General features: G+C 33.6%; 1 protein-coding gene across 4 annotated transcripts in view; it reads left to right on the top strand.

Moving 5' to 3' along the window:
• The window catches only part of ADGRG6 (adhesion G protein-coupled receptor G6), a 179,275-nt gene extending 158,233 nt beyond the window's left edge, over window positions 1-21,042 (top strand). Inside the window, exons 23-26 of one of the 4 annotated variants that reach the window (XM_031964188.1) lie at window positions 9,047-9,148; window positions 11,440-11,592; window positions 13,494-13,539; window positions 16,436-16,518. In XM_031964188.1, the coding sequence (XP_031820048.1) occupies window positions 9,047-9,148; window positions 11,440-11,592; window positions 13,494-13,507 (269 nt within the window). In that variant the 3' untranslated portion in view covers window positions 13,508-13,539; window positions 16,436-16,518. Of the gene's footprint in view, window positions 1-1,092; window positions 5,077-9,046; window positions 9,149-11,439; window positions 11,593-13,493; window positions 13,540-16,435 lie in introns of those variants that run through there. The other 3 variants (XM_031964186.1, XM_031964187.1, XM_031964190.1) reach the window with 3 other exon arrangements.
• The last annotated feature ends 1,167 nt before the right edge of the window (window positions 21,043-22,209 follow it).

Below are 22,209 nucleotides of genomic sequence, written 5' to 3'. Positions count from 1 at the left end.
TTTATGCATATCTGTTAGTACTTTCTTAAAAATATCCTGGAAAAGAAAGTTCATTTTAGAGGTCACTAATGCAGAACATATTTCTATCAAATAGTGTACTTGATTTCATGAAACGATAGTGTAGGTTAGCTTCAACATTAATTAGTTAATTAGTTGGTTAATTAGATCTTAGGCAAATCAGTTAATTTTCTGGGTCTCAATTTCCTATACTATAAAGGGAAGGTTCTGTGCTAGAGATTCCTATATGTCTTGCTTAGCTGAAACCTTCTTTAAGTAGGCACTAAAGATCTATATTGGTGGTTTATTCTATATGCCATAACTCTCCTAAGAGAGGAGTTTGTTTTTTAAAAAAAAACTTTTCTTAAAAAATACTTTTAAAGGTCAGATTAAAAAAAATAGAGGCTTCAGAATATATCTATCTCTAGTTGTGTATTTGTACTCTTAATAGCAATGCAATGTATTTCAAATTGTTTATTATTTTAGGTAAGGATAATAAACTTATCCAAAATGATTTTAAAATTAGGAAATATCATTGTAAATATCTAAAACTATAAATATAGAAGGTATGAGAGGCTGGGCTTTATCTGTACTGAGCCCGATATAATATCTTGGTAATTACTTTTTGTGTAATTAGCTTTTTGATATCTTTTTTTTTTTTTAGTCGATAATTTAATTCAAATCAAGTAATATGTACTTTCTGGTGACTTAGATTCTAGAAAAACAGAAATTCATATATACATTGTAGCCTAGTAAAATTATGTGAATTTTAAGAAATACATATTATGTGATTAGTTAAAAGGGGAAAGTAAGAAAGTACCAGAGTTATACAATTTTAGATTTAGTACAGACTTCTCAACTGGAAGCAAACAAAAAGCATTAACTAAAGTGGGATTAAATCTAACTTTATAATTTTCTAGCTTCCCCTGGTAATCCATGCTCTTCTTTCTTTATATTTTCCGTGTAAGAAAACTTGCAGATTTGTCCTTTAAACATTTTTCTCCTTAAAAGCTGACAAATTAGCTTTCTGTATAACATTATGAAATGCCATACTAATTTATATACATTCATTTGTCTTTATCTGTTGTACCCTAGAAAAGGATCAGGCCATTTCCCTTCATTGAAGAATATAAATGAAGAATGGAGTGATGTATACAAATTGCTTTTAAAAGAGAATGCACAATTTAGAAAAGTTGTGAAGAAATTACTGAATTATATACACATTGTAATTAATATTGGTGTAGCATATTAGACCATATGTCAGGAAATAAAAGAGTAATTGATTCTAAAGAAATAAAAGTCATTTCACTATTCTCTGTTGCTAGGAGGATGTTGGCCAAGTTCACTCTGTTTACTGCATAATAATGTCACTGTTATGCCAATAGAATCACAAAATTTACTGTTGAATACAAAAGTACAGCAAGCATGAGCTTGGGTGTTCAGTAAATGAAAAAAGAGTAGACAACAACTTTATATGTAGGATTAAGCCATAGAAATAAAATTGTTGCCTACTCTTTTGTAAAAAAAAAAAAAAGTTATCTAAATACATGATGCCATTAGTAAAATTGAGTTCCATCAGCATGTGAAAAGTCTTAACATGCTTCTTGGAGCACCCTAGTGAAATTTTTCAGATTTCACTAATGGCTACCAAACACACACAGACCACTTCACAACTTAGGAAACTGCTTTTTTGATAGTAGTATAGTAGCATTTTGATGGTATTCTGCCTTTTCCCTTACCAGAGGCTTCTTATGATCTCATTCTCATCAACTCCCTTTTAAAAGTAGCCATATTTGAAATCACAATAATGAACAGAAACAGATTTTTCACTTAGCTGCTATATTCACAAATCTAAAAGACCATGCTTATACTTTCATATGACACACAATTTTATACATAGATTAGTCTATTGGACTCAAAGCTGGAAAGATCATAAATTGAGAGCAGGAAGACGCCTCAGAGAACATCTAATCCAACATCCTCATTTTTAAGATGAGGAAACTGAGGCTCCAGGAAATTAATTAAGGAGTCCAAGATTACAAAGTAAACGTCATTACTGGGGTGTTCTAGAGGCAGTGTCACATAGTCTAAAGGGACCTTAAATACATGTAATTAATCCTAGATTAGGAATCTATTTAAAACCGCTTGGCCAAGATCAACTTAGCAATAAATGAAAGAACTAGGTTTTATCCTTAGGTCTTTAGACTCCAAATTAACTTCTCTTTTCACTACACTGGGATCCTTCCTTCCAATTTTTATACACATTCACTCTTCATTAACATATTTTAGTACCAATGACCATAATAATTCAACATTTCAAGTGCCTTTCATTTGTTAAATTTAAATCCTTCTTCCACTTACACAGATTATGGTTACTCACAGACTTACTGAATGATCTATTAGTCATCATCCTGTGGCCAGTCTGTTGGTGAGCTTCTTCAAATTAACTGTCTGGTCCTCAAACAGTAGACATGTGGTCCACCACAGGGCACACGAACCTTTTTCCAGTTTATTATTGATTTACCAAACTTATACTCCATTGACATATATAACCTTTAAGAACCTTTGGTAATTTCATTGTGACACAGTAAGGACTGTAGTGACATGTGTGTGTGTGTGTGTGTGTCTGTGTGTGTGTGTGTGTGTGTGAGAGAGAGAGAGAGAGAAATTCTGTTCAAGATTTATATGTTCAAATTCTCCATTAAATTTGTTCACATTAAAATAGTCAATAAACATAAATTTAATGAATGATTAACAAAGAGGGATTTAATCTTCTAAAAGTTTCAAAGTAAGATTAATTTAAGGAGATGTTATAAGTTTGTTCACAAATTAATTAATGTATCAGAATAAAATTCAAAACTAAGGAAAACTTGGACAAATGAGTCAGGAAAATGTGTTAGGTATATATAAAATCGTCTCTAAAAAGTATAGTTGTATGAGTTTTCAAAAAACCAAGCTTTTCCAATGATTTGATCATTTTCACTCTGAATCTTGAGTTGGCATAAAGGTGAAGATGAACCAGGAGTTTTCCATCCCTAACACCTGTGACTACATCATATTGGCTCAGATCCTGTGAACTTCTGGGAAATAAGTTATTCATCCTTTGGCTCTGGAGAAATACCAATATACCAAAGAGTATATTGGTATCCTGCAAGAAATTTCACAAGAAACTAGATGACCATTTAAGAGCCTCATAATTATCCCTTTTCTGAACCCTTGTAACAGAATACATCAATTCAGGTTCATAAAAATCTTGTTCATTTACCCACCTGTCTTGTCTACACTATTCCAGATTTCCCAAAGTCCTGCTCAATACTTATTTTAAAAATATAGCTCTTGAAGTTTTGCAGAAAACTTTACATGTTGTCTCATTTGCTCTTCACAACACTGTAATGTGGGTGCTATTATTATCCCCATATTACAAATGAGAAAAATGAGACTGAGGTAAATGATTCACACAGGCAGGTCACAGAGTGTCAGTGGCAGGATTCTATCCATTACATCACCTAGCTGTTTGATACAGGCAAGTATTCTCAAAGGTTCCTTATCAGGTGCAAGCAGTTAACCACCTTTCAGGCATCAATCTGTCTAAATGTAAAGAATGATAAAATTGATCATTAGGTGAGAATTATTGGGGCCACAATACAGTCAGTGTATTAAGTGAATAGCTTCTCTTGTAACTACCCATTTCCATCTATTGTACTCTTGTAGTACTTCCTTATTTTTTTTTTGGATATGTTCCATTTCTTTTAACCAACTTTGACATACATCTTCTTTTTCTGAAATATCCTATCACTCATGTACTGAAAGAAATGATGCAGCTATCACATCGACCATCGATCAAGATTCTTTCTTTTATTCTAGTTGAAATAGTTAATATACCCACCAAATAGCAAGTTAGAAGGTTAATTCAAAGTCCATTTTTTAACCTTCACAGGTTTGCTTGGAAATTACAGGACAATAAATCTGGCTTTCCTTCTTTTGCACCATTCTGATTTTAATTTTAAGTTAAATTAAAAGTAGACAATATTGTATACCCTGAATTTGAGACTTTTAAACATTTATGTTCTTCTTTAGAGAATACCATTAATGGTATTTTTTTTTTAATTAACTAAGATAAAGATCTTTGGCTACTTTAAAAAAAAAAAAATCTGTCCAGACAAGCCAAGTAATTATTGCCTGGACCAAATTAAGATGATTTGAATGTTAATTCTATAATGATAATAGTAACAAATGAGAAATAAATGAGAATATATATAATTATGTAGAGCTTTATAATTTGCAAGGCCCTTTGAAATAATTCATATAAATTTTATTATCACTATTTTTCAGATTAGAAGACTGACATTATTATTATTAGGGGAAAAAACTCCCATTTACATACCATTTTATAGTTCATCTAGTTCACAAGAACACTGTGTATTAAAATTAGGATTTAAAGAAGTTTAGGGGCTTTCCCAAAATCCATCAAGCAATAATTGTTTATCCCAAGATTCTAATCCTATTCCAAGTCAGAGTTCAGAGCTCATTCCAATACAACCTTCAGCTTTCGTCAGTATGAACCAGCATTTCAGGTTGGGTTATTAAAGTAAATATCTTTTGTTAGTTTTTCATAAATGAGTAAAGGACTTTTTAAAAAGACCAAAATCAAATACAAACATGCAATGGGGGTGAAAAAGACTTAGCCAAATGACAGAGAGCCTTATTTCCATTAGGATCTTTGAACTAGTGGGAATTTTAAAACATTTCAGTTGTGTCCAGGGTTTAGGGGAGGGAAAGGAAAGGTCAAAAGTATTTTATTATTGACATAAGAGAAATGAATTCCCATACTAGTTATGACTTTCTTTATGGCTTTCTTCATAATTTAAGACGATTTTGGATTCTCTTTCTCTATTCTGGACAGCAGAATTGCAGTCTCAGAGGTAGAAACCACCTCTGAAACCAGTTAGTCTAACCATATTCCTAAACAGTAATCTCATCTGCAATTTCAACAGCAAGTGACCATCCAGTGTTTTCTTGAAGATTAGCAAGGAGGGCATCTGTTTACTATCACTGCCTCTGCATTCCAATTCCACTTTAGGATATTTCTGGTTGTTGAAAAGTTGTTTTTTTTTTTTTTTTTTTTTTTTTTTTTTTAACTATGAAGCCTGAACTTGCCTCTTTGTACTTTCTACCCATTACTCTTGAGTTCTGCCATTTGAGGACAAGCAGAGCAAAGCTATTCCTTCTCATATATGATAACCATTAAGACACTTGAAGATACCTGTTATGTTGACTCCTAAATTTTCTGTTTTTTCCCAGTCTTTGAAAGCTATGTATGGACTATTCCTTTATAATCTGATTAATTTAAGTATAGCCCTGGTGTTGCTAAATGCCTTCTCCCTTACAGCTTTACTATGTTGGTAAATTTAAAATTTGTATCCTATTGCATATTTTCCCTATCACTGACCCTCCCAAAATCTGTTTATGATCTGATCCTTCCCCTCTTCTTTTCCCCAGTATTTCTTAATCTTAGGTCAAACAGACTATGATTAGATAAAAAAATTAATATATGGGGATGTTTCCTTGGTATTATAATGTTCAGAGATAAGGACTTCTAGTGATTATAGTATTCTTTTTTTTTTTTTTTTTTTTTTTTTTTTTTTAGAATAATAGGAAGGGATGGAACTCTCCTGAAGTAGAGTGAAATTATTTCCTAAGGGTCATTATTCTCAAAGATGAGAAAATTTTGACATGAAACATAAGCAAGATGGGAAGGTAGAACAAAACAATGATTATGGAAATACAAAGAACAGAGAACACAAATGACAGTAAAAGGCAGTGGAGTGGAAAAGGAATAGGGTTTAGAATTTCAAGATTTTGATTTCAAATCCAGCCCCTAATACCTACTAACTGTATGATTATGCTCTTTGACTCTCAGTTCCATATACAAAATGAAGATAAAGATCACAACTACATATCTCATAAGTTTGTTGTGAGGTTACATGAGATAGTATCTAGGGAAGATGCTTTACAAACTTCAAAATATTTCCTAAATGTGTTAACTATTATAATAATCACTTCATAAGAACTATTTTCCTTTTGCAATGAGAGATTTTCTTATACTGAGCAAAATATGCATGGAAGAGAAGATATACCTGAGAAGAGGGTCCAGTGGGGAAAAGGGAGTAAAATGATGCCAAAGGTTAAAAAAAAATGGAGAAAAAATGTAAGAAAATAATAGGGAAGCTTCACTCCCTTTGTTAAATTGAGTTCTCTAAAATTATACTTTAATTAACAAGTAGGAATTGCTATGAAGTTTGATTATAGAGATCAGCTACTTGAGTGTGGGACTTGCTGTTTCTGTTCTGCAATGGTGCCCCTGAGGCACCCAAGGCTGTTCTTCTGAACTAAAGATAGAGAATGGAGCATTGAGTTCTGTAACTGCTTCTGATACAATAGTCAAGCAGAGGAAGTGGAGGGGAGAGTTTAATGGGCCTTGGATCTCTATCCCCATGTGTTAGGCTCTCAGCTCTTCTTGGCTCTGTGAATGCATCTGTTGCTACTTCTTCCTGAGGGGTTTAAGATTCTTTTCCATACTTCCATATGTGCCTGATTCCAGATGTGCTTACCTACCACATTTCCCATGGCAAAACTCCAGTAAAGGAGAGGTTTTGGTCCCAAATGAATCTTGGTATACTAATTATCTCCAAATTAACTTAAATTCGTTTTTTAAAAGGTTAGTCATTCCAGATTTTCGGAAGAATAACTTGTTCTGTGAAGCATATTCTGATTTCAAATGGAACCAGACTCCACTGCTGAAAAAATCCACACAGATGTACTGATAATTTGGATGTTTTTTAATGTGTCCGTTCCTAAGGTTGCAAGCTTTTCCTGCCTGGTATTTCATTTTATCCTCCCCAAATCACTAAGAGATAGGCCGTTGAAGGTATTGTTAATGACACTCCTTAATAAGGAAACTTTATCAAAGCCTCTCACATAGTGTAGGAAAGAATTCTCCCTGATTTAGAGTCCCATTCAGACATTAGTATCTTTTAAAGCTCTGATGGAAGTTGGGATAATCCCGGGAAAATATTTCTCCTAAAAACATTAGGAAAGGAGTAGTGCATCAGGCAACAGGCTGGAGACTTGGATTCAGGAAAATTTGGGTTCAAATCCCTCCTCGAACATTTATTATCTGTGTGATCCTGAGCAAGTCACTTCATCTCTATTTAACTCAGTTTTCTTTTCTATGAAAAATAAGCAGTCTGGATTTGATGATCTCTAAGATTATTTTTAGCCATAAAATCTATGATCTTGTGGAATGTCCCACACAAAAGAAACTATTTGCTTAAGTTGATCTGCAGTTATGCCTTTACTAATAAGTTAGAATTGATATAAAGCTTCTTTGTAAAGATCTTTGTAGAGATGTTTGTGCATTTTGAGGTGTGTATATGTGTTTGTATACATGTGTGTACATGTATATGTTTAATCTACACATGAAGCAACAATTTTTGCCTTTTCGGCTTTGTGACAAAAACTCTTTTATTGCCCAGCTTCTATTGGATCTGAGCATACCCTGTGAAATTATGTTCTCTATTCCTGGACTCTTCTTTCTATATGCTCTTCTTCCCACTGGATGACCACTCAACCTATCACAGGCATACTACAATTTCCTGCTGTCTTCAATAAGAGCTTCAGTGCTCCCTCCTTTAATATCTGGAAGAATCTAATAATCAATTATCATACTTCACCTTAAAGATATATATAGTAAAATATCAAAACATTCATTCCAAAGCATTTCATGTCTGTTTGGAAAATTAAAAGGTTGTTTTCTTGTTAAAAGATTTTCAGACCTTAAGTAAACACTTAGGGATTTGGGGATGGGAGATACTGCCAGAGAGGCCCCTGAAATAATTAGATTTGTACTGAATTGGTACTGAATTGGTCCAGTATTCCATCCCCACTCCTTCCAACACAGTTCCCCTGGGTAAGCTGACTGAAGTTAAGGTATAAATTTAGATAGTTTTAGTTTCTAACTTCCTTCTAGGTAACAGGGGTCCTCAAACTTTTTAAATAGGGGGCCAGTTCACTGTCCCTCAGACTGTTGGAGGGCTGGACTATAGCAAAAACAAAAACTTTGTTTTGTGGGCCTTTAAATAAAGAAACTTCATAGCCCTGGGTGAGGGGAATAATCATCCTCAGCTGCCGCATCTGGCCGGGGGCTGTAGTTTGAGGACCCCTGTATACCTGAAACCTGACCAATTAACCTCTTGGTAACTCCAGTCTCTCTAGACCAGGAATTATTCAGCATTTTTTTTTTTTTTTTTGATCACAGACTCCTTTGACAATCTGTTGATATATATGAAATTCTCATTAATGCATAAAATAAAATACATAGAATTATAAAGGAGACCTATTATATTGAAATGAAAACAAATGAAATGGGTTGCCTCAGAAAGAAATAGCTTCCTCTTTTCTAGCAATCTACAAAGTTGGAAAACTAGTTGTTGAATGCATCGTAGAGACAAATTTTATTTAGAAACAGATGGTATTAGCTGGTCTCTTAGATTGATCCCATTCTAAGATTCTATAACAGTATCAGCATCCCTGGTACATAATCCATGCAAATGGAATGTTTCCAGTTTTATCAATGAAAAAATTTAACATCCAGGAAATTGGATTGTTTGTCCCAGGGCATTAACTTGAATGACAGATTGAAGGCCTAAAACCCTCTGTGATGCAAAGACTAGCACTCTTTCAAGTGCTATATACCAGTTGCCATCCCCTAGAATATACTTATCTCTCCCCCTCCCCACTTTTCTTTTAGGTCATGACCTGCAGAATAGTGTCTCTGCTTACTTGGAAAGAGAATAAGAATATTTTGATCAACTTAATTGTAAACATCCTAGTTCCATCCTATCCCTGTTCAATTTTGTTCTAAAAATCCTATCCCTACAACCTAGCTCTAGGCATTATGTTCCTTAGAAATTGATAGAAAACAATTTTTCCTCTGTAGAACTTACAGTCAGAGGGTAACTTAAATCATATTTTTTTATTGTTGTCTCAGGATTGTTTATATTTGTATTCCACTGTGCTATGAAAGAGAATGTGCAGAAACAATGGAGAAGACATCTGTGCTGTGGAAGATTTCGTTTAGCAGACAATTCGGGTAAAATAAATTAGAGTGTGTTTTCTCTTGTATCCTCTTATGAGTCCAAATTGATCCATTTCTATTTACACAAAAAAAGCTGCTCATACTAATGATACTTATAACTCTTAAATATAGCCATTTACTTGGCAATAAGCCAAAAAAAGTCACAATACTTATCTTAAATCAAGTTCATGAATAATAAAGTACATCACAATTTACACATATATTTGTGTTACTGTCCCACCAATACATTCATTTCTATTGGGCAAAGTAGGCATATATAGGTACCACTAGGAATCATATTCAAAAGGAAAAAAAAATTCGTTCTTTTTAAAAGAAGTTTATTTCATTGTAAGTGTAAAAAATTGACTTTTTAAAAAATATTTTAGGTTCTAAATTCTCTTTCCCACCCCTTGAGAAGGTATGCCATTTCAGGTTAATTATAATCTGAAGTCATGTAAGTCAGATTAGCTATTAACAAAAGAAACTGCACATGCATCAAGAAAAAATAGAAAATCAGTAAAAATGTGTGCTCCAATCTACATTTAGAGTTCATTTGACTGGAGGTAGATAATATTTTTTATCATGGGTCATTTGGAATTGTCTTGGATTATTGTCTTGATCAGAGTAGTCAAGTCTTTTTCACAGTTGATTCTCCTTAAAATATTGCTTTTACTATGTTCTCCTTCTTCTGCCTAATTCAATTTGCATCAGTTCATATAAAACTCCCCAATTTTTTTTCTGAAATCATCTTGCTCATCATTTCTTATAGCACAATAATATGACATCATGATCATATACCACAGCTTATTCAGCCATTTAACAACTTACCCCCTCAGGATCCAATTCTTTGTCACCACAAAAAGAGCTGATACAAATACATGACTTTTCTTTGATTTTTTGACTTTTCTTTGATTGCTTTAGCACACAGATCCTAGTCAGTGATATTGCTGAGTCAAAAGGTATGTACTGGGGGATAGTTTTAAATTGTTCTCCAAAATTATTGAATTAGTTTACAAAGCCACCAACAGCGCATTAATGTTCCAATTTTTCCACACCCCACCTCCAACATTTGTCATTTTCCCTTTCGTCATATTGACCAAACCAATAAGTATGAGGTAGTATATCAAGGTTATTCTAATTTCCATTTCTCTAATCAAAGTATTGATTTAGAGCATTTTTTTCATATGGCTATAAATAGTTTCAGTCTCTTTTAAAAGATGTCTATTCTTATCCTTTGATCATTCATCAATTGGGGGATGCCTCTTATTTTTATAAATTTGTCCATTTCCTTTATATTTGAGAAATGAGGCCTTTATCAAAACAAAAACAAAAACAAAAATTGTTATAATTGCCTCTTCCCTGTCTCCCCACTATCACATTATTGGAACCCTAGACTGTTGGTTTTCCCTTTCATTAATCTCTTTAGGAGCATCTGTATGACACAAAGCCCTTTCTTTAGTTACCACTTAACCATTGGTCATCACCCTTGAATAAATTATTTTCTTTTTTATTCTTGAATTTACCGAACATTACAAGGTTTTTTAACTTTCAGTTACCTTTAAAGGAAAATTAAGAAAATACAAGCAAACAACTCCCTTTAATCTAGAGAACTATAATCTCACTCTATTATCTTTGGGCACTACAAACCCTCAGTCTCAGAATATTTATGATTTCTTTCCCTTTCCTCTTCTTCTCTATTTTTTTTTTCTATTCTTAATTTTACTCCCTTAAGTTTTAAAACAGTTACATTCAAATGAGTTATAGGGTACAATTCCCTGTAGCTCTAAATTCTCAAAAGAGTTCAGTATCTTATTCGAAGTTCTTGAAACTACATCTCTTTAAATTCATATTTTTCCAGTTTTTAATAGATGAAAGTTTTTTCTATGTTCCTTTATCTATACTGTTTACATACAAATGAGGCATTAACCTATATCTTTTACAAATTGATTTAAGCCATAGAATTTTTTTTTGTTCAAAAGTGCTTGCATCCTATCTAAACACTTTCTTTTTTCATATGGATAGATGATAGGTAATATAGAGATGGATATATACATATGCACATGTTACATATACATATATATTTTGAGCAGTTTTTAGTTAAAGCAAAAAATTACCACACTTTGGGATAAAAAGCACTCATTGCTTAATGTTATTATATCAGAAAACAGGAGGTCACTCAGAGTAATGCTTGTGATTAATTATCATAAAAATATAATATGTACAAATATGACAAAAATGAATAAGTAATAAATACTCCATAGTAATGGAAGCAGAACAATAGGAAAAGGGCATATTTTGTTTTTCAGACTGGAGCAAGACAGCCACCAATATCATCAAGAAGAGCTCAGATAATCTGGGGAAGTCATTGTCATCAAGCTCTATTGGATCCAACTCAACATACCTTACATCCAAATCTAAATCCAATTCTACTACTTACTTCAAAAGAAACAGCCATCCTGGTAAGTCATTTTGATTACCATCTCAGAAATATTCTTGTTGATAATAATCAGAGAAGCTAATACTTTCATAGTACTTTAAAGACTGTGAGAAATTTCATTGTGTCTACTCACAGCAGAAGAAACTAAGATTTCAATTATTAAGTTACTTATTCAAGGTTACACCATTAAGTATCAGAGGTTGCATTCAAATTCAGATCCTCCTAATGTTAAGTTGAGAATTTTTTCCACTAGAGAGATACCACGCTCTCTTTTGCTTTGAGAAAACAGTCGTATTCTGTGACTATGAAAAATGGCAGGAGGAATAAGTCCATTGTCCACAATTTTTATTATTTTACAATTTATTATATTGTTATTTTACATTGTATTTGTTTCTGCATCACTTTGGATATTTTGATCTTTGTCCTTTTGTATCAATAGCATTCCAAAACAAAAGAAACTCAATCACACAATTTTAACCATATGGTTTTCTCTAATTAAAAGATAGAAAAATTGAGAGAGGATTGTTTCAGTAATATTCTAATAGTCTCTTGGCCAATTATAACGAGGGAATATCTCCCAGTGCTAATTTCTTCTGAATTTGAGATTTTTACCTCCCAGGATAGAACAATCCTTCACAGTTATATCTTCCATCAAAAATGTGTGGGGAAAATGCAAATATGGTGCATTTCAACTGTCATGACCATTTCTTCTCTGCTTACATAACATTTTTCCATGATTGTGGGTCTGACATTAAGTTTGTAATGTTATGTTAATGAAAACATTAAGCAAAAGGCTTATGATCTGTGGAATACTCTGAGATGGAAGGAAAATGGTGGGGAGGAATCTATATGTACCATTAAATGTCTTTGGCAACATGTTCTAAAGGGAAATAACATTGTCCTTTAAAGGACCAAGTAGGCATTTATTTAGCAAGCATTTAGCTAAAAAGTAATACTTTGCAGATTGAAAAGTCTTCCAAAAATGTAATGAAAAGCTCTTCCATTTGTTTAATGGTTTAATATTAGAGCACAGGAAAAAAGATGGCATGATAGCATTGGCAACTTTGACATTTAGATGTCAGGTGTCTATGTTTATATGCCATTATGTCACATTTTGGGGAAGGAATTGTTTGGAGTGTTTTGTGCACATTTAGTCGGTTCCTGATATAGAAAGCACAAGCAATCCATTTAAAAAGCTGTCTCTGTCTGATGGAATAGGGAGTCATTCTTCCTACTATTAGAGCCCCTGCTGAAAGTGTCATGAAAGCTTTTTTGAAATATTTGAGGTTCTATTGCCTCTGTTGGGTTTAGCAATGGAAGAAAAGAAGACACTTTGAAAAGCAGGACAGTTTAAAGGAACTAAGCAAGACTTTCAGAAAGGGCAAATGTGTCTATACAGTATTTCTCCCCCATCACACCCTTACCTTTATTTCCTCTTTGGAAAAAGATAATCTCTCCTACCAGCAGCCTGAATTTTTTTTTTTCACTAGGTTATGTTACATTGCCTGAAGTGGCACTAAATTTTAGATTCATTTGGGTTACAATGAATTTACTTAAAAACAAAAATACTTCTGGAATAGTGAAAGGGTCATCAGTCATTCAGATACTAGTATAAGATAGTTCATTCATTCTGCCTTCTTCTAAATATCTACCTGAGGTCATCCATAATTGAGGAAATACAAATCTTGAATAAAAATGTGTTCTGAATTGAAACTGATTTATAAATGTTTGGAACAAAGTCATTTTGGAAATGGGGACGTGTGTGTGTGTGGGGGGGGGGTAGGTGTGTGTGTGTGTGTGTGTGTGTTTTGCATGCACATGTGTATGTTTGGGCTTTAATAGTGCATTTAAAGGATATCATGGCTGTAGACTTAGATATTATTCCCTGGAATTGACCTAGACATTCATATGTTTATGGCATAGATAATGTCTTCTAAGAGCATTCCTTCAACAAAGGTGGATCATTCAGGTAAAATATTCATTCCTTTTATGAATGCATGAAATCTCAATAAGGTAATGGGAGAATGAATATTTGCATGAGTTTAGCCAAAAGATTTCCTGCTGCCTCAGAAAAAAAAAAAAAAAAAAAAAAAAAAAAAAACTGCTTGTCCTGCACAGTACAGCTCACTTTGCACAATAATGTTCTCAGATGGAGGCTGGGATTTCTGAAGTTCCCAGCAAGCAAATATATGCTCTAGCTATCTTCTGCATGGGGTGTCTGCAAATCTGTCCTTCTAAGAAATGTACCACGGGATCACATCCATGTCAGTGATATCCAAAGCAGTAAAACAACCAGTGCTAGGAGGCTGAAAAACAAGGGAGAGGGTTAGAAAACTTTGTTTTCATACTGCTTTTATGAATTGCAAAGTGTGTCATGGTACATTTATAGAAGCAAATGAAGAAATAGCTCTTTCAGGGATGCTCCTTAAAAAAATTTTATCTGCTTAAAAATGTCGCATAGGACCAATAAAATTCATATCTCCTAGTCAGTGGTTTTCATTCTTCCATTTATGTTCTGATTCTATAGTATCCATTATTTGGATGTATCCAGAACATCAGGAATGATACTTATATTGAATTGTTGATCACTTACAAAAAAATTGCCTAAGAGACCAATAAATCAGGGTATACATTTGAAAACAGGTGGGTGGATAGAAGTGGAATGGCTAAGATTTTAAATATGAAGAATCAAAACTTGGATCAAACTAAGAACATTAGTACATGGGGAGCCTTAAGGAATTATAAATATAAGATTAAATGTTTCTGAAATTTGCGTGGGGAGGTGTTCTTATTTTAAATCAAATAAAAATTACATTAGGGGAAGATTCTTTATAGAAATGCCCTTTCCCCAGTAGAAAACCATTGGCTAGTGCATAGATGAATTAGAAGTTAGACTCAACTAGCTTGCTTAGAAACTTGTATGTGGTCAGCAATCCTGACTCACTGTGCCTTCTTTCCACAACCATCAGAGAATGATGATTCTGCTGCTTCAATCTGCCTATTCTTCTTTTCCTGAATGACTTTCTGTTCTTTGCTCATGTTTCCTTTGTGTGGGTTGATAGCAACATTTCCTATTTTAATTCATATTTTATTTTATGCATACCCTAGAACAAGATAAGAAATGAAAGAATGTATTGTTTTCTGAATATAGTACATATGAACCTTATGATTTTCTTTAACAATTGGTTGCTTATGTTATATACTGGTCATAGCTGAAAATATAAGATGCCCAAATTTAAAGCATTCTGTCATTTCAGAGTGTACTTCTCTACATAAAGCAGAAAGGAGTGAAACTGAAGGCGTTAGAAATGCTCTGACATGCTAAAAGTGTCACCCATACAGTTTCATCCCTATATAGATCATGGGTATTGTTCATTATTAGAGCCCTCTCTGTTGCTTGACTTTAGAGCAGGACTTCATTTTGGAGTTTGTTGGAGGAATATGATCATCAGAAAATAATACAATAGATCTGAAGTGGAAGTGACTTTAGAATCCATTTGGTCCATTTTATAGATCAGAAAATCAAAGCACAGGGAGATTAAATGACTTTCCTTTTGCCCCAAATCCTAGGTAGTATGTTAAAGGAGCTATTTGAACCCAAGTATTCCAAAGAAAAAAAGAGGTATGTGGGGGGATCATTTATATAGTCCCAACTAAGTGCTTTAAAAATAATATCTCTTGATCCTCACAACATTACATGATACTGTTATTATTCTCTTTTTAAAATTAAAGAAACTGAGGTAACCAGAGTTTAAGTGAATTGCCCAGAGAATATCTACTAAATATCTGGGGTCACATTTGAACTCAAATTATTTAAGACCATGTGAGGACATGTAAAAGCATTAGAATGGTTGGAATACTTTCAAAACATCTTCAGACTGAAATATTGGAATATGCTTGAGAAACAAATTATCAATAAGGAAGTGCTTTTCAAGAGGTAGTTTACCAATATGTAACCCAATTCCATTAGCCTAATCTATGAATCCATGATTTCCTATGTTTATCAATTTCATTAGAAGTCATTGAGCAGCTACCATGTAACTCACAGTATTGTTGTCTTTGAGGCAGCTTGACAGAGTGGATAAAAATCCAGCCTTTGAAATAGGAAGATTTTGTTCAAGTGTTGCCTGTTTCCTATACTGTCTGGGTAATGCTGGGGAAACTAACATAATCTTCCATTGCTCTAGGCAATTTTCTGAAACTATAAGTTACAAAGAAGGTGCCAGCCCACTTCCAAGTTTTCTTACATGAAGGTTTTTATACCAATGATATAGACCTAGTCCTTATCCAAATGTGGGATTATATCTGTTTACATGGAAAGAGGTTTCTTAGAAGAAAAACTTTTTAACTCAGAAATGTACTTTATCCCCCTAAATTTCAATAATCTCAGTGAATAAAAATATTATTTCTTAGTATATATTGGAACAATCATTTGTACTAGACTTAATCTTAAGTTGTTCCAATAACTTTTGATATATTTTGTGACAGTTTTATGTAAGAACAAATTATGTTTTGATTTTTTTTTACTTTTCCTAAAGTTTCCAAATTTTCTTTTCTCTTTGACTTTCTGAAAGATGTCAAAATATCATTTATATAGTCTCTGTCCTAAAATTATAGAAATTAAACTAACACAAGTCCCCAATTTGAACATGGAAAAAAAAACCAAACATTTTGATTCAGAAATGCTTGGCAGCCCACTGCTTAACCTTGGGATAATGCTCAATGCCACTGAATGAAGGAAGTAGATCTTAGTCTGCAATGCTCTGCTACCTGTGCTTTTGGTCAATAATGCCTAGTAATAATATTCAATAGCTTAAGCACAAAATTGTCCAGATTGTGACCTAATTTTTCTTCCTTTCCAACAGAGAGTGTTTTTGTGGACAAGTCCTCATCAAAACTTACCCATCTGGATGGAGAACAAACATCAATCATCCCAGTCCATCAGGTCATTGACAAGGTCAAAGGCTACTGCAATGCTCACTCTGACAATTTCTACAAAAACATTATCATGTCAGATACTTTTGGCCACAGCACAAAATTTTAATTGGACTTTATTACAATAATAGAAATAAGCTTCCATCTCCCAAATAGAGACCTACAGGCAAAGCAAACAGTAGGACTGCCAAATGTAAATGTGTCATTACCTAGGTAAGACTATACATTGGAAAGATATGTTTGTTTGTTTGTTTTTAATTACAAATACTATTGTGACATTTATAATGGAACTCATCTGTGCCTTTCCCCCATGTTGGAGTCTTTCATCATCCCCTAAACTTTAGCTTTCTGACTCAGTAGCCACAGGGAACACTATGTATTTTTATAGTTGAATCAGATCATTCAGAACTGAGGAATATTTAAAAGCCAGAGGCTGAGATAAAAAGAAACAGTCAAAAATAAGTACCAATCAAGAACTTAACGCTGATGGTGAGTTGTTTTGGACATCATCCTTTGTTACATATTCTTCTTCTACATTTGAAGAAAACATGAATTTTCATCACCATATGTGACTGGTTCTCTACAAGCCCTCCCTCAAAAGTAGTTCCATATTTCCATCATGTGCCTGCCTTGTAGGTGAAATTTCAAGCAGAAAAAAATACAATTTTGATTCTCTCATCCAAAGATTATAAAGGATTATTTGTTAGTTATTTTTAACTATACCAAAGTTAATTGCTTAACAACACTTCTTAAGTGAGAGCACACTTTCACCTTTCACATTTCACCAACATCTTTATCTTGTCAAGCACACATAAATTTCTTAGATGTCTCATGGTTTCTGTATACATAATATATAAACAACCATCAGACAATATAATGTAAGGATCAGAAGTTAAAGAAGTGTCAGTACTTTTCTCCTAAAGGATACCAAAGGGTTTAATTAAGATATTTCTTTCTCCTTTTAAAATTATATTTGAAGATGCCTAAGGGCAAAATGATTCCATCTGTTGACACAGCTTCCCCCATTTTGAGAAAAGCAACATAGAGAGAGAAGAGCCACAATCATACCTCTTCCTCCCAGAAAGTAGAGTATGGTTATATATATATATATATATATATATATATATATATATATATGGAAAATCCCATTCTCTTCTAAGCAACTGATTTTCTCTATTTTTAGGGGGAGGGGATATTATCTATAGATCCTCTATGTTCCTTTAGTCTCATATGTGGAAGGATTTAAAGTGTACACACTGGGAATCTAATCAGCTTTTCAAGCATTTATTCTTACAGACAGTCAGAGTAACTGCTTATCCACTCAGAGGTTACACATCCCCTGAGTTTGCAGTGGCTGCTGTTGGGATGTCTGTTCATAAGTTCTGTGGATGTACCGTGAAATAGTATGTTTGTGAAGGAATCTGGCACTAATAGATCATATTTGGGGTATTACAATATGGCTTCACTCTCCTGATTTCATACATATGGATGACATTTTCAAGCACTTGAAGAGAGCCTTAATTGTTTTTTTAGGGTGCTGGCAGGGAATAGATGCTTGATAGTTACATAGTACATAGAAGAGTGCATTTTTACTTTGCTTAAAGCAATGGCTGTGTTAAATGGAGCTTTTTTTCAGAATTTACTTTAGCACATGCTGTACTTTTAATATTCACTCCATGCCATCTGGGAAACAGCATGGAAAGCATCCATTTCTAGGTAGACAGCTACCCCAACTGTGAGAAATGCGACCTGCTTGGAGACCTGGACAGCAAGTTTCTTTAAATGCCTTTCTAGCAATCTGAGTCTATGGCTTGCCCTGTATCTTAGAACAGCATGAAACTAGGTCTTTCGCTTAAGGCAGCCCAAAGTGATCCAAACATATTTTTAAATGTAGCACATTTTTGAGTGCCACAGCCAAGGATTCTGAGCCACTTGTCTCAAAGGCTCTTGCTAGTTCTCAGCTGAGGAGGAGTTGCCATTCTTTACTAGCTTGATGAGGTCATCAAGTGATGAGATTCTGGGTCTTAATACTGGTATTCCCCTTTGCTTGTTTATTCAGAAGAACACTTGAAATATTACTCCAGCAGAGGTGGCCAGGTGTTGTACCTCACTATTACAATACAAAATAAGCAGGTTGAGAAGTGAACTCTACCCACTAGAAAAACAAAATAAAATAAACCAAAAAAAATCCCTCACCATTCTTGTAGAACAGGTGTTCTCAACTTGATTTTTTGTAATGGGTTTCTTTTATACTCTGGTGAAGCTTATGGGGCCTTCTTGGAATAATATTTTCAGATATATAAAGTAAAATATATAGACATAATGGAAACCAATGCTTTAATATAGTTATCTAAATATAAAATATATCTAAAGTTAAAAGTTCAAGGATCCAAGATTAAGAGCCCCTACTAGAGCCTTGTTTAGATGAGATTAAATTTATTGAAACCTTAAACTTAAATGTTCAGAGAACTCAACCTGCCTTTATCTAAGAAGTCTATCCACCATACTAATCTGCCTTTCTTTAGAGAGTCATAATGAAATTCACTTAACAGTTTATTGCTGAGATATTTCCCCTTCAAAGTAAGTTTACTTGACAATGCTTAAAATATAGTTTTAAACCAACCTCTATTTTATATTTCTCATAATATCCACCAAATAACAGGAAAATATTCCTATGGAAAAGGAGTAAATAAACCAACAAAGAAATACAAACAGAATGAAGATATTGGTCAAATTCTACCCTCAGTCCCTAAGTCCTAATCCTTAGTATTTTAAAAGTATGATAGGAAAGAATTTGACTTAGGGAATATAATGGCTTATACTTTAATATCCAATCTTTGAAAATCATTGATTGTCCTTTAAGGAGAGCTGCCTTTTTTTCTTTTCTTTTCTTTTCTCTCTCTCTCTCTCTTTTTTTTTTTTTTTTTTTTACTACCATGTAGTAGAGTTGCAATCATCAATCTAAGATGCTTTCAGTTTTTGTCACCATAGCTTGCAGTGTAAAGATTTCTTTTGTCTATTGTTGGTATAATCTCCCATGTACATATTTATTTATTTTTGTGTCTTCAAGTGTTACTTTTTTTCAATAGCTTTATACTGTCTTTGTTGTTTAAAAAAAAAAAAACTTTCCTTTGAAAGGTAAATGAGAGGGTGGGGAGGGAAGAGAGAAATATTGTATATATTTTCCAAACACTTTGTGAAATATTTTCTGTAGCACTCTGTTTGATGAAGAAAAATGACTGTGAGCATAAGATGAAATTATTAGTAAGAAGTTAGCATAGTAGATTTGCCATTTCCCTAAAATGGAAAATATTTTTCAAATAAATACTTATGATGTTAATATTCCAAATTATTAAATTCCTTTATGAGTGAATGTTTTTGTTTCTGACCGTTCAATAGGAAAAGATTATTTGACAGCTGGAAAATAACCTGTCACCAATTAAATATGTGACATAGATTTGTGTTTGCCAAATCAATAGAAATAAACTTGTAACCAGTCTCTAAATTTCTGGGATACAAATACACTTCAAAGCCTTCTATTTTCATCAGTTACTGATGCAATGTCAAACATTGTGGTTGATTGAGATCAGTGTATGTTTCTTCACTGGGAAGCCCTCAGTTTTCCAAGTAAAGAATTCAAGAAAAATCTTCATTACTTGGGAGATTGAAGATTAGATTGCCTTTTCACTGATAACTAGTCATTGCTTCCACTGCTCAGGGACTAAAATGTGGCAATTTCAGCCAACTGAATTTTCACAGTGAGTTACAGGGTGCTACCAGCCATTTCATTAGAACAGTGGTTATTTAGGGTAATCCCCTTTCTTGAGAAAGCCAAGGCTCAATTTGGCCCTCAGCCTCACTCAGCAAGGTTTCTGCTGAATATTAAATTGTGTGTCACTCTGGCAAATGATTACTAAGATCATCTTAGCCAACTGTCACAACTCCTGGCCAAACCAAGTTAGGAAAACACACGAGCAGTTGCTTATGGCTCATCTACAGAAACATATTACAATGTTACTTCAGAAAGTACTGGAGGGATGGGGGACAGATTCTCATTTGATCTGCAGGCTAACTTGTGCCTTATTGGAGAAAATGTATTTGTAGTATTTCTGAAATGTGGAGGAATTGGACTTTATAAAAACAATGTTTTGGAAGTGCTTCAGAGTATCCAGTTGAATAACATTCCTCTACTCCCAGATAAAGCCATCAAGACACCCCCCCCCTTTTTTTTTCCTCTTTCATTTCAAAGTGTAATGGTTCAAGTAACAGCTTTGTTTTTCTGCTACCCTGGAGAAAATGAAAATAAATATGAAATTTTGCCTTCATATTCCACAGCCTGTCAGCAAAACAAGGAAATACAATTCATTCCATTGCCATAAGTAGCTCAAAATTGAGGTAAGAATCTAGGAAAAGAGGCAACTCCTTTCCCCAAGATTCTTGGTTATATTGGATTGAAAGATCACTTTTTTTGCTGCCTTTGGAATTCGAAAGATGTTTCTACTCACCTAGGCACCCATTCTTGCAAGAATGTAAAATAAATCTTCCCTGCATTCAAAAAAAAATCACTTTTTTTCTATTATATTTTGTCCACAAACTGGAGTCAAGAAAATGTTTGAACTTGGTGACTTTTGAATGTCATAAAGTCATAACACTGAAAGTATAATGTTGCACTGGTATCTTATGCACATCTCCCTATTAAACCATAATTTTTGAGAAAGCAGGGAATATATTTTACCAGACAGTGAGAGGAAGTAAAAGAAAAAAAGTATCTGGGTTCAAATCCATTTCATCCTTTATTCATCTATATAAATAGTTTTTCTGAAGTTCAGATCTGATGATATCACACCTCCTTGCCCTTTCAGTCTATTCCCAAGACTCCCTATTACCTCCTTGATAAAATATAAGGTCCTGTTTGACTTTTACAGATTTTTAAAATCTTTCTTATTTACACTTTGTTCTCTTACATGTGCTCTATAATCCCATAAAATTACAACCCCAAAATCTCTACTATTTGCATAAGATAGTCTTTTTTTCTCAAATTGGGACATTTCTCTCAATCCCTAGATTAAATCCTGGCTCTGATACCATTGGGGATAAATTATCTAATAATCTCCTAGCCTTCAGTTTTCCAAATTTGTAAATGAAGGAGCTCAGATATTATAGTCTATCATATTCCTCCTTCCTTCCATCCCTCTCTCTTTCCTTTTTTCTTTTTTTCTTCCTCTCTCCCCCTCTCCTTCTTCTCTCTTTCTTCTTCCCTTCTTTTCTTCCTTCCTTCCTTCCTTTCCTTCTTCCTTCCTTCCTTCCTTCCTTTTCTTCCTTTCTTCTTCCCTCACTTCATCCCTCCTTTCCTTCCTTCTTTCCTCCCTCTCCCTTTCTTCTTCCCTCCCTTCTTTCTTTTTTCCTTCCTTCTTTCTTTTCTTCCTTTCTCCTTCCCTTCTTTGTTAGATATATATATGTAAATAGATGGATTTGAATATGAATATATATATATATATAAAGATTTATAAAGCATTTATTGTATTTTCTATGTGCATGACAGGTTGCTGAGTTTTATAGAGAATATATAGACAAACAAGATAGTTCCTTCTCTTAAGGAGCTTACATTCTAAGACAAGGAGCAGCAAAGTGGCATGAGGATAGTATGGTTTGAAGATGATACCCAGAAAGTAAAATGAGGCTTGATTCTGGGTAAGATAGGACA

Source organism: Sarcophilus harrisii, chromosome 4 (genome assembly GCF_902635505.1).
Source record: "Sarcophilus harrisii chromosome 4, mSarHar1.11, whole genome shotgun sequence".
Taxonomy (NCBI): domain Eukaryota; kingdom Metazoa; phylum Chordata; class Mammalia; order Dasyuromorphia; family Dasyuridae; genus Sarcophilus; species Sarcophilus harrisii.
This window is presented reverse-complemented; position numbering and strand designations above follow the sequence as displayed.